Source organism: Diceros bicornis, chromosome 32 (assembly GCF_020826845.1).
Source record: "Diceros bicornis minor isolate mBicDic1 chromosome 32, mDicBic1.mat.cur, whole genome shotgun sequence".
Taxonomy (NCBI): domain Eukaryota; kingdom Metazoa; phylum Chordata; class Mammalia; order Perissodactyla; family Rhinocerotidae; genus Diceros; species Diceros bicornis.
Genome location: NC_080771.1, coordinates 6,370,434 through 6,382,766, shown reverse-complemented (window position 1 = coordinate 6,382,766; position 12,333 = coordinate 6,370,434). Strand labels below are relative to the sequence as shown.

At 46.7% G+C, this 12,333-nt stretch overlaps 1 protein-coding gene across 2 annotated transcripts; it reads left to right on the top strand.

The window, feature by feature from the left end:
• Positions 1 to 6,232: 6,232 nt before the first annotated feature.
• CHD9NB (CHD9 neighbor) lies at positions 6,233 to 11,738 on the top strand. Of its 2 annotated transcripts, XR_009216415.1 has the most exons (2): positions 6,233 to 7,283; positions 11,280 to 11,738. XR_009216415.1 is itself a non-coding variant. In XM_058527801.1 (1 exon), exon 1 carries the CDS (start codon positions 6,510 to 6,512, stop codon positions 6,666 to 6,668), a length of 159 nt encoding a protein of 52 aa, XP_058383784.1. In that variant the 5' UTR covers positions 6,233 to 6,509; the 3' UTR covers positions 6,669 to 7,588. The 2 variants fall into 2 exon arrangements, 1 of the variants encoding a protein (XP_058383784.1); XM_058527801.1 differs by lacking the exon at positions 11,280 to 11,738 and having other exon boundaries at positions 6,233 to 7,588.
• The last annotated feature ends 595 nt before the right edge of the window (positions 11,739 to 12,333 follow it).

Below are 12,333 nucleotides of genomic sequence, written 5' to 3'. Positions count from 1 at the left end.
TAGAGTTGGGAGACACAGTCAGGTCCCTTAGGATTTGGCAACCCGGGTAATCTTTCTCACCGGGGTGCCATTGACATTTCTTTGGTGGGGGCTGTCCTGGCCCTGCAGGACATTTAGGGGCCCTGACTCTCTGGCACTAATGCCAGTAACCAACCCTTAGTCATTTTCAGGGGGGAGAGGGGGGCGGTGGGGTGTGCAGAACTGCCCTAGGCTGAGAACCTATTAGCTGACAATTAAGATCTGGTGACACTTAATGAAGTGCAAAGTCCAGGGGAGTCCCATTGTCAGGCTTTTTGAGAGCAGTGGGAACCCTCAGCCACCTCCCTTTCCTGAGGCTTCCAGTATCCATTAATTTTTTTACAAAGACGTGCCAAAACAGGGTTACCAAAATGGTGGACTATTTAAAGTGCTTACATTTCGTTTATTTCCTTGTTCAACAAATGTTAACTAAGCACCTATGTGCCAGACACTTTTCTACAAACAAGGGGTATAAGGAAGAACAAAACACCCCCAAATCTCTGTCCTTGTTGAATCCACATTTAATGTAACAAATTAACACACAAAGATGCAATACAATGTAATTGAGCTCTTCACAGGATAAGTACAGGATTTACTGAAAAAAAAAATGAATTTATAGGCCACCAAAAGCAGAGCGGTCTGGTGATGGATACGAAGTTACACGGGGAATGTCTTCTTTCGGTCCTGGCAGTTCATCTGTGTGATATTTGGGGATAATTAACATCACTAGTGGAAATATTAGAGACACTTTGTAAAAGTGAGGTCTGTGCCAGCCTCCCCAGCCCCCACCTGTGTGTACCTACCTAATCTTTGGCCTCTCTGTGCTGATGTAATCTGCTCAAAGTGACCATCAAGGGCAGAGAAGGAGGAGGGGGTATCAACTGTAGGCAATGCCTGGAAGGGCACGAGGTGGTGCCTGCGTGTGTGTGTGTGTGTGTGTGTGTGTGACTGACAGGGGCCAGTCCCAGCCTACTCATGGCAGGCGGGGGCCCTGGTGAAGGTGAGTCGGTCAGAGAAGTGCTGACAGTGTGCACTTCCCATTCTTTCACTTTAAAGTGTCCCTGAGTCACTTCCAGACCGCTCCTGTACCGGTCCTTGCGAGCGCTCCCTCCCCGCACGTCACCCCACTGTGCCCCCGAAGCATGCCCGGGCAAAGTCCTAGATTACAGCCTCCGGGATTCTGACGTCAGGCATCACCTGACAAAGTTCGAGTCTTCCTAAAGCCTTTCTCCTCTGAGGTCTCCTAGCATTTTTCCCATTCCACTAATCACAGTGTTTCGGAAACTGCAGCTATCAACAGGTCTGTTTTCTCCGTAGGTGGTCTCTTTGAGAGACAGCACAACGTTGGACAGGTAGAAGTAGTATCAATACTAATTATTATTATTATTCGTAATGTATTAGGCACTAAGAATTTTACATTGATTATTTAGTTTAATCCTCTCAATAATCTTATGAAGTAGGCACTGTTATTTTTCCCATTTTATAGATGAAGAAACCGAGACTTGTAACGCCTAAGTAATTTGCCCTTGGGTGGAAGCGTTAGCAAGTGATGTGGCTGGGACTTGAATCTGGGTTGCCGGGCTGCAGAACATGTGCCTTTGAGCACTTCCCTACTATTTACTGAGGACCTACTGTGTGCTGGACACTGTGTTTTAGATATGGGACAGGATGGACAAGCTGCTCTCAATTTTTCCCGCTTCTTTTGTTCTGCCTATCCTTTCCTTCAAAGGGAGAATTTTGTTGCATTTTGTTTTCTAATAAATTCATAGTTACGTTATAAAATATAATCTATTTTTAGTAGGAAAGGTCTTATTTATCTTGCAGAGTGATGCTCCATTTAAAAGGGTGAGACTCTTCTATCGTCCAAAGTGGATGGAGCTAGAAATGGGGGCTCTGGGGGCATCGGCAGGATGGTGTCAGCACCCTGGCAGAAAGAGGGGTAGAAAAGGAAGGAGGCAGGGATGCCAAAGAGACCAAGGGGGAAAGGGGCTGGGTGCCCATCCCAGGAAGGGCACTTGGTCTTGTGAGGCTGGCCCTGTGGACTGAATGGCAACTGGACTTTTGGGGTCACCGTGTATCTATGATTGGCAGGAGTAAGCTGATCACTTTCTGGTCATGAACTGTATCTGCAAACGCTGCCAGATGTTGTGGGTGTAACAGGAGGATGACATGTATGGCTGTCTCATTGACTGTTCCCTAAAGTCCGAGAAACAGAGTCAAAGATGTTAAGCAACTTTCTGAAGGCCACACAGCATGTACACTGTAGAGTTAGTGTTCCATCCCAGGTTCCTCTCATGCCGACACTGGTGCTTCTAACCACAACCATTAGCTGCCTTTCCGTAAACGAATGGTGAATTAAACTGAATTCCTAGGGAGGGGTTTGCATTTCTTTAATTTGGCTGTGATGTTCTTTCTCTCCTCTATCAGCTAATATTCTGCTCATCCTTCTAGGTCCAGCTTGAGGAAGCCCTCTATCGCCTCTTTCCAGTGTGACCTGTTCCCTGTATTAAAGCACTGACTGCATTCTGCCTCATACTTTAATTCCCTGCGAAGCTGTTGCCTCCTCCAGCAGATTCTATACCTCTTGAGAGCAGGATCCATGTGGGTTCTGCTCGAGTCTTCTGTTTGCCTCTCCATATCCGCTCTCCATTCTTCTCTGCATCCAGCTTTGTGTCCTGGGAGGCTGACCTAAATGGGCAAGACCAAAGGCTTCTGTGCCCACTGCCTTCAAGTTGGGTTTGGCCCATGGGAGCCTGGGAGAGACCAGAGGGAGCAGGGAGAGTGAGGTTGGGGTGTTTATGGCCCCAGCTCCCTTTCTGCAGGGTGCCTTGGGCTGGCCACTCTCTTGACCTATAGTCATGGCTGTAAGGTGACCCTCTGCATGCAGCCCTCTCTGCCTCCACGTCCAGGCCTGCTTAACTGCCGTTCGCTGAGGTTGTAGAAACTGCACGACACCCAAAGTGGAACTTTGTACCATGTAGCTCAATAAACAGCTGTTGAGCAAAATTAGGGGCAGGTGTGTTTGTTTGCGTGCGAAGCAGAAAAGAAAGGATTTTAAGTGCTCTTGAGAACTAGGACCAGTTGACAAATAAGCCCCTAGGCTCCTGACAAACAGTTTTTATTTGTTTTTTTTTGTTTGCATGATCTTTAAACTTTTAAAAAAAATTTTCTCAACTTAGTATGTGGTAAATTTGACTTTTTAAAAATTTGGTGTACAGTTCTATGAATTTTAACACATGTATAGACTTGTGTAACTACCACCACAGTTAGGATACTGAACAGTTCCATCACCCCCAAAACTCCCCTAGACTATCACTTCGTAGTGATACCACTAAGCTGTTCTCCATCCTTACAGTTTTGTCTTTTTGGAAATGTCATATAAATGGAATCAAACAGTAGGTCACCTTTTAGGACTGGCTTCTTTCACTCAACATAGCGTCTTTGAAATTCACCTAAACTGTTACATTATCAATAGTTTATTCCTTTTTATTGCTAAGTAGTATCTCTTCATACGAATGTACCACAGTGTATCCACTCACGTTGAGGTTGTTTCCAGTTTTGATTATTAATGGAGCTGCTCTAAATAGCCACGTACAGGTTTGTGTGAACATAGGTTTTCGTTTCTCTTGGGTAATGTTATGAACTGAATGTGTCCTCCCCAAATTCATATGTTGAAGCCCCAATTCCCAATGTGGCTGCATTTGGAGATAGGGCTTTTATGAAGGTGATTAAGGTTAAATGAGGTCATAAGGGTGGGGCCCTAATCCCACTGAAGTGGTGTCCTTCCAAGAAGAGGAAGGGGCACTAGAGCTCTCTCTCTTCGTGAGCACAGAGGAAAGGCCATGTGAGGATGCATCCAGAAGGTGGCCATCTGCAAACCAGGAAGAGAGCTCTCACCAGAAACCAAATTTACCAGCACCTTGATAACAGACTTTTAGCCTCCAGAACTATGAGAAAATGTCTATTGTGTAAGCCACCCGGTTTGTGGTATTTTGTTATGGCAACCTGAGCAGACTAATACAGGTAAATATTCTACAGTGAGTGTATGTTTAGCTTTATGAGAAACTGTCAAACTGGTTTCCTGAGTGGCTGGACCATTTTGCCTTCCCAACAGCGACATCTGAGAGTTCAGTTGCTCTGCAACCTTGCCGATGTATGGTATTGTCAGTATTTTTTCCAAGTAGTTATTATTTGTGTTTTGTAGGTTGGAATTTTTTGTGTGCTATGTTTCGTAGGTAGTGATAACGAAGGAAGCAGTCTAAAGCTGAAAATATTTTGAAAGTATCCTACTGAGGTCCCATCCATCTTTGGGTTATCCACACTCCGTTTCTCTTTTCTTGTCTTTCTTCTGGCCTCATTCTGTTCCCCTAGGCCGAGCCAGCTAGTGATCTGGCAAATTACAGTCCTCATCAGAGGCGAATCCATTTCTGAGAGTTGAGGAGGAGGTTAGGTGTGGGCAGGGCTGGCTTCATGGGCCCTGTGCTTCATTTAAAGTTCTGCTGTTGCCATCTTGAAATTTTTAATAATTTTTGAACAAGGGGCCCATGTTTTAATTTTGTATTGGGCCCCACAAATTATGTAGCCAGTCCTGGATGTGGAGGGGTCACAGGCAGGGCAGGGCTTCTCACCAGGTTCACTTGGCAAAGGGCCCTCATCTGTCCCCGCCAACCATGCCTCTAAACTAACCCAGGCCCAACCTGAGGGTTGACTTGTCTCTTGTGCCGACTCGGGTTAAGCGTGATTAATTTGGAGACTTCACAGGAGGATTGTTGGCTTAGGATCCCAATATCCAAATGAGGATTTGCCTTAATTAGGGACTCTTAACTGCAAGGCAAATGGAACCTCCCTCTTCCACCCTAACACCCCCAAACTGTACTTTGGTGTTCATATGGGAGAGGTAAATCGACAGCATCCTAATGTCTTCCTAATTGTTGCTCTGCCAGCCCAGTTGGCAAGAAGCTCATTCAAAGAAAGGCGATGGCGATTTATAGGGGAGTTTTACCACATTCTTTCAGATAACTGAATGTCCAGGTCCAGGAGGATGAATGGTATTAACCAGAGGCAATGGGGGGTGGAGGGTGCAGTGGGAGGGGCATGGAGTGAGGAGGTCACAGGCTTTGGAAGCAGCATCCTGAGCTGGCTGCTAACCAGGTGTGTGACCCCATGCCACTGACCTAACCACTCTGGACTCAATTATATCACTTCTCAAGTGGAATTAACAATACCACCTCATAGGACATTTGATTGTGAGGAGTAAACGAGAGGACTTGTGTGAAGTGTCAGGGGCTGGCGTGCACCCGTCCTCCATGGTGGAGGGGAGTTGATGTCGCCTTTGACTGCTGGTGCATGCGCAGGAAAGAATGACTTGTGTGCTTTTCTGAAAACCCACTTCACAGACCTGCTTGATCCTCTGTCCAGCTTCCTAGGAGATGGGTCAGCATTGTCGGGCCCCTTTTAGAGTTAGGAAAAGGAAAGCGAGGTGATGGGAAAACAAAATAGGGGTCAAATACAGCATGGGATGGGCTGACTGCAGCTCCAGAGCCTGCGAGTCTTCACTCAAGAAGTATTTACATCCGAGATCATTCATTCGCAGCCTTGAAAACTTCAACCCGTGTGTCCCAGATTCAAAGAGCAATGCCAGGCCTACCAGACTGATGATGTCTATGATGGTGTGTGAGGATGGGCTGATGGGGTCTTTAAAATAGATTAGCATACTGATAGAGAGAGTGGAATCCGCTGACTTGGGTTCGAATCCCAGCTCTGCTATTTCCTAGCTGTTATAGTAACTACCTTAAATAAATTACTCAGTCTCTGTCCTTCAGCATCTCAAACGAGGATTAAACAATACAATCTCCGTCTTTGGGGTGTTGTGAGAATTAAACAAGATAAGGAATATAAACTGCGCTTGGCACCAGTGGCTCTCAGTCCCTGCTAGTTCTTTTCATTCCGTACCTGTTTGGGTAACCCCCAGAGATCACGGTCTTAGGACTCTCTATTCTTCAGCCCTGGGTGGGGCTGGCATTCTAGGGTGAGGGGAGGTGGTCTCCCCGCGGGGGGTCTGTGAGTCCCGGAACTAAATGTGACCCCGGGACACGGATGGGGGCCACAGCTCGTTGCGTAGTAACGGGGCTTGCTTTCCGTGTGAAGACAAGGGCTGGTGTTTACAGGTAACTAGGTGGGGGGTTGTAATTTGTAAAGAAGTTAAAGGTTAAACAAAAGGGAATTCTTCCGGGGAATGAATGGGGTTTGGTGCTTGGAACCAGCCGGGTCAGCAGGAAGGGCAGCCCTCCAGGCCCTGCCCAGCCCACGGATGGGGGCGCTCATTATGCAGATTGGACTTGGCCTCTGCCTGTGACCATAGAAACCCAACCAGTTCTCTTTCAACCGTGCTCTGCGGAAGGGTTATTTAACTCTGGCGCCCGAGGACCAGCCGCGCAGACCCTCCTCTTCTCGGAACACCCAGGGCACTCGGCCCTCAGCATCCGGCTGAGATGGGATGCCACTCCAGCAAGAGCACCCAGGTGGCGGGGGAGTCTCAGAAGCCTGGAGAACAGCCCGCGGGAGAAGAGCCAGATCTGGAGGCTGGCACTGAGGCAGCAGATGGCAAAGACGCCTCCTTACAGGATGGCGTCCCTGAGCCGAAGAGCTGAGAGGCTTTCCTCTGGAGTCAGACCCTCGCCTCATTCCTGGAACTGCCTTTGGCCAAGGAGACATGAGACAAGCCCCATCCTGAGAAGCTCCGAATAGAGGGAGGAGAGAGAAATCCCCCCTTTGGGATTCAGGCTTCCGAAGCTACCTTCATCAGGCTTTGCTCATTGGAGTGTCCAGGAAGGTGAGGCCGTGAGGAATCCTATTTACCCAGCTCTCCTGTAGAGAGGACAAAAGAAGTCATCACACATTGTGGGCCTTTCCCACAGCTTCTGGAAATGGAAGAGCCCCATGGCAGACTGTTCTGGCTTTCCTGAATACCTGCAGCTGAGCTGTGACTGTCCAGTGACCCCCACCTGCCTCTCTCTGAACCCTGAAAGCTCTGTGGCCATGGTGTTGATTGGGGTGTGAGGCTCTCAGCTCTCTCTCTCTCCTTTTTTTCAATAGCTGGCTGAATAGCCAACGTCCCTAACAGGAAGATTTTGCGTTTGGCTCACTCCACACTGTTTGTATGAATAATTTAATATTTAACTTGGAGAATTGTTAATGAATTATGGGAACAATCAGGATCAGACTGTGGTCATGTAGATGGAAGGCAACAAGGCCTTGATCATCCAGTAAGTGGAGCACTGAGAGCTGGTGGGAAGGAAGGAGGAGGGATTCGTGTTCCTGGTTTTTTAATCCCCAGAACAATGTCCCTCTGCTGATATTCATGTGTCTCCTCATATCCAAAGTCTGTCAATTTGCACCCTCTGGCATCTGAGCTCTCTGTATCCAGCCTTCAAAAATATTTCGCTGTTTACTAACATGTCTGTCAGCCTTTCTTCTTTTCCCCCTGCATGTGTTTTGTTTTTAATTCGACTCAAAAGCATTTTAATTTGGAATCAAATAGACATGTTTGCAAATAAATGATGACACAACACATTTGAGAGACAGGATTGAGGATCTGAGATTAGAGGATCAGCAAGGAAGTGTGGGTGTAATTCTGTAGAACTCGTGAGAGAAGAGATTGTGGGGACTTTTCTTTGTGCCAGGCATCATGCTGAGGCATGGTGCCAGGCATCATTACGCGGATGGTTCAAGGTAACCGTCACAACCATGCCCATTTTATAGATTATAGGAAATTGAGGTACCAAGAGGGTAAGTAACTTGACTGAGTATGGCCAGCCGGTATGCGGTAGAACCCAGATTTGATCCCCAGCAGTGTGGCTCCTGAATTCAAGCTGTTAACCACTGCATAGTCCTGCTTAAAGTGGAGGGTCTTTCCTGTGAATAAATAGAAATCATGTTCCATTACAGCCTGTGCCTAGTGGGGACCATTTCTCTTTACTCGCTTGGACCTGCCTGCCTGTGGGGAAGTGGGCAACTGGTCAGCTAGGAGTTGCTCCTCCGTGCCTTGGGTGATGCATTGAGGGCCTTTTATTTTTACTCTGGTGGTGGGGGGAGGGGAAGGGTGAGGATGAGTGAGATGGAGGAGAGAAGGGGAGGAAGGGAGAGAGAGAGGGGTGAGGGGCAGCAAGCTATTAGAAATGACTCCTCTTTTTGGCCATAAAAACCCCAGAAACTGAATAGGAATCTTTTGAGATGACAAGGCAGCTGGGCTAAAGAGAGTGGGAGAAGGGAGGACAAGAAGTAAAGCAATTCAGCCTGAAAATTGACTACGGAAGGTTCCTTTTTCTTCAGCAGAGCCTGATGTCTTCTGAGGAAGGAGTAGGAGAGATGGGGCCTCATCGGTTGGCCCCCAGCTCTGCTCTGTCCCTGGGGGTGGTAAACTTTCAGTGGGCCAGGAAGCAGGCCTGGGCTTGCAGCTGGGGATCAGGAAGTTTGGGGCCTCTTTCTACAGCTTCCTGGGCATAGGCCAAGCTCTGGTAACTGCTTACAATTTTTTTAGACAATTCTTTTTTTCTCCCCTCTCCCTCCTAATGGAAATTCACCCAGCAAAAGAGGACCGTGTCTGGTAAGAAGCTGCTAATGGTGTCAGCACTGGGACGCCTGGAAAATGTTCTCAGCTGGTGGTGAGGCGTTGCGGCAGGGTGGTGCTGATTTCACCAGCTCCTGAGAGGCGGAACTCACAGCTTCTTACCAAATCAAAAGAAGGAGGCTCCAAGTTCTTACAAGTTCAGAAACAGGGTGGTTTGTTTTGCTTCCTTCTGGGATAGTGCAAAATGCTCATTTAATTAAATTCAAGATCTCTGAGGGCTTTTAAAAACAGGATTCTTCATCCACCTCCAGCTGTGGCAGGCATGTTGCAATTTGCCAGGAAGTTAATCTGTAACGGGAAAGAGCCCCAGTTTCTTTTTAAGGGCATTCCAGTTGTTCCACTGGAGCTTTGTATCAATCCTTTGTCTCCCTCTGAGGCTCAAGTGCCTGGTGAAAGTGGTCAGAATTATGTCCACTCAAACAGCTTTAATCTCTCGAAAGACAGGTCTGCACAGACTCTGCCCATGACTTGAAAGTCATTGCTCTAGCCTACTTCCCAAACTACTGGAAGAGGAGGGGTTTGTTTACTAATCAACTTATCTATCCACCTATCCTTCCATCCATCCATCCATCCATCCATCCATCCATCCATCCATCCATCCATCCAATCCATTTGTCCATCCATCCATCTATTTTTTTCAGCTATCCATCATCCATCCATCCATCCATCCATCCATCCATCCATCCATCCATCCATCTTGCCAGCTATTCATCTATCTATCTATCTATCTATCTATCTATCTATCTATCTATCTATCTATCTATCATCTATCTATCTATCTTTCCATCCATTTGGCTCTTCCCTTGGATTTTTCAGTTATATGAGGCAATAAATTTCCCCTTTTAAACCAAATTCATTCATTAAGCAAATTTTTATTGAGTTTCTACTCTTTTCTATCACACATTCATTTATTCCTTCCTGTATTCATCCGTTAACTCAGCAGTTACTGGGTGACTACACTATGCCAAACTCCTTAGTGTTAATAAAATGTTGAAGTGTGTCTTTGTGGGAGCACAGCCTGGAACAGGGTGGTCCAGAGAGATCTTTCCAGCCCAGATGAGACCCAAGTTGAGCCTTCAAGAGTATGTATGAGTTAGCCAGGGAAAGAAGATGGGGGTTTCAGGAGAAGGGGAACATATGACTCAAGATTGGAGGCTACCTAGGGCATGATGTGCAGTGTTGCAGGAGCCTGAAGGGCATGTCGCACAATGACAAGGAGGTGAACCTGGAAAAGTATAAAGGATCAGATCATGGAGGGCCTTGTGTTTTACGCCAAGAGACTCAGAGATCATCCTAATGGTGATGAGGAGTCCACTGAAGGACTTTAGGCAGAAGAATGACGCTAGGATATCAATTGCTTTTGACTGCTTGGTATCCTGCCTTCTGGTACCAAATCCCATCTTTTCCCCTTGAGGCACCCTTTTCTTACCCACTCTCAGTTTACCTCATTGAGTGGGGCTGATCCCATTCTCAGGCTCTAGGCTGAGAATTGCATGGCCCTGGCCAAATTGATTTGTTCAAGGAAGGGCATCCAACCCAAACCAGTCCAATGAGAGTCTTCCTTGGGACTTTTTGTTGAAGCAATTAGGAAAGAAGTATTCACTTTCTTTTGAAGTTAATAAAATTGTACGATTTAAGCCTGGAACTTCTTAGTGGCAATTTTTCCGCCACTGGGGAGGGCCTGCTTGAGAATGAAGCCACAGAGGAGAGTGGAGCTGAAAGGAGAGACATATTCCAGATGAACTTGTTTGGGCGACTAGACCCAGCCATGCCAGAAACCTAATACTACCCCTAGATGCTTTACACAAGCCAATAAATTCTCACTTTTTTTGCTGAGAGTGGTTTGAATTTGGTTTCTGTCACTTTTGAAGAATTCTGAGTAAATCAGATCAACTCAGATTTGTACATTATAGAGTACCTGGGTAGCTGTTGGAAGGATGGAGTTGAGGGGATAAGGCTAGAAGCAGGAATACCAATTAGGAGGCAATTGCCTGACCTAGGAAAGAAAGATATATCAGGTAGCTATTATGATTTATAGTTATTATGCAACCAGCCACAAAATCTTATTGGCAAAGAAGCATAAACTTTTTCTTCTCGTTCACATGTCTGTGTATCATTGTGGTTCAGATGATTTAGGTTACCTGAAGGTGTGTTTGATACCAGCTCAACACAAGGTTGACATAAGGGACTCCATATTGTAGAAAAGAAACCCTATTGTAACTTGGAATGACCTCTGATTAACTAGCCCAGACATATTCTGTGGATTTTATGGCCCCTCCCAGCTGCTCTAAGTTGATAACTTTGTTCTCTTTTTTTTTTGTGAGGAAGATCAGCCCTGAGCTAACATCCATGCTAATCCTCCTCTTTTTGCTGAGGAAGACCGGCTCTGAGCTAACATCTATTGCCAATCCTCCTCCTTTTTTTTCTCCCCAAAGCCCCAGTAGATAGTTGTATGTCATAGTTGCACATCCTTCTATTTGCTGCATGTGAGACGCCGCCTCAGCATGGCCAGAGAAGCGGTGGGTCGGTGCGCGCCTGGGATCTGAACCCGGACCCCCAGTAGCGGAGTGCGCACACTTAACCGCTAAGCCATGGGGCCGGCCCGATAACTTTGTTCTCTTGAGTTCCTTAGGAGTGTGATGACCCTGGGCAGAGAGTCTATGCTGCTAGCCATCATAAAGAACAACTGAAAGATCAGAGTATACGGCATTGCTCCAGTCTTTGCTGCATATCCCATATAACAAAAGACTATCAGGAACTAAGACCAGATGGATGCCCCCACCCAGATACCAGCCCTATACATAACTGGCCTGTAGTCTTTGTTCTGGAAGATGGTTCTTTCAGACATGAGTCGGCCATTTTCCCCCTTGCTAGCAAGCTGTAATAAAAAGTCCTTTCTTTCCTACCGCTGTAAGTGAGCATAAGCAAAGCCATCTTGTTACACTAAATGGCCCCAGCCCCTCCTCTGTGTGACTACTCGCTGCTCTGCACGTACTCCAAAAAATTCACATGCTCTCCTGATTTATGGCCTCCACTTACGTATGTACGCCCCAATAACTTGATAAATTAAAACTTTGTTCTATGAGTTTTTCTCCAGGAACAGGCTGACCACAGGTGGGAAACACACCTACAAGGTATCCATCACAGCTGAGAGAAGAATGGAACAATCTAATGCCTGGAGCCCGTCATGCCTGGAGACCAACATCCCTGTACCCCCTCCTTACTGCCCATTTTCCCTATTTAACTGCCTCAAGATTCTGTAACCTTTGAAGATGGGTCTTTGAGATATTAGTCACCTGTCTTCAGATTTGCCAGCTAATCTAATTAAACTTTGTTTCTCGATCTCTAACTCGTTGTGATTAATTGGCTCAGATCATGGCAAGCAGAGCGAGCCCATTGCTCAGTATCACCACCTTGCCTCTTGACTATTGGCACATTTTGCAGCTAGCAGAAGACTCCTCCTTGGGCGGTAACATGTTCCCATGACAGGAACACAAAAGACCAAGCCCAACTGCACAACCTTGGCCATATCTTCTATCATTCCATTGCCCACAGCAAGTCACATGGCCAGATCCAACATCAAGAGGGCAGGGAAGTGCCCTCGTCTCATGGAGGTAGGATGGGGGGGATTGACTATTTTCTGAACGATAATCTACTCTACCACAAAAGGGATAGAGCGAAGAGGA

Bases quoted from the DNA above. Each gene is read 5' to 3' on its own strand.
- CHD9NB (XM_058527801.1), top strand. From the start codon at position 6,510: ATGGGATGCCACTCCAGCAAGAGCACCCAGGTGGCGGGGGAGTCTCAG.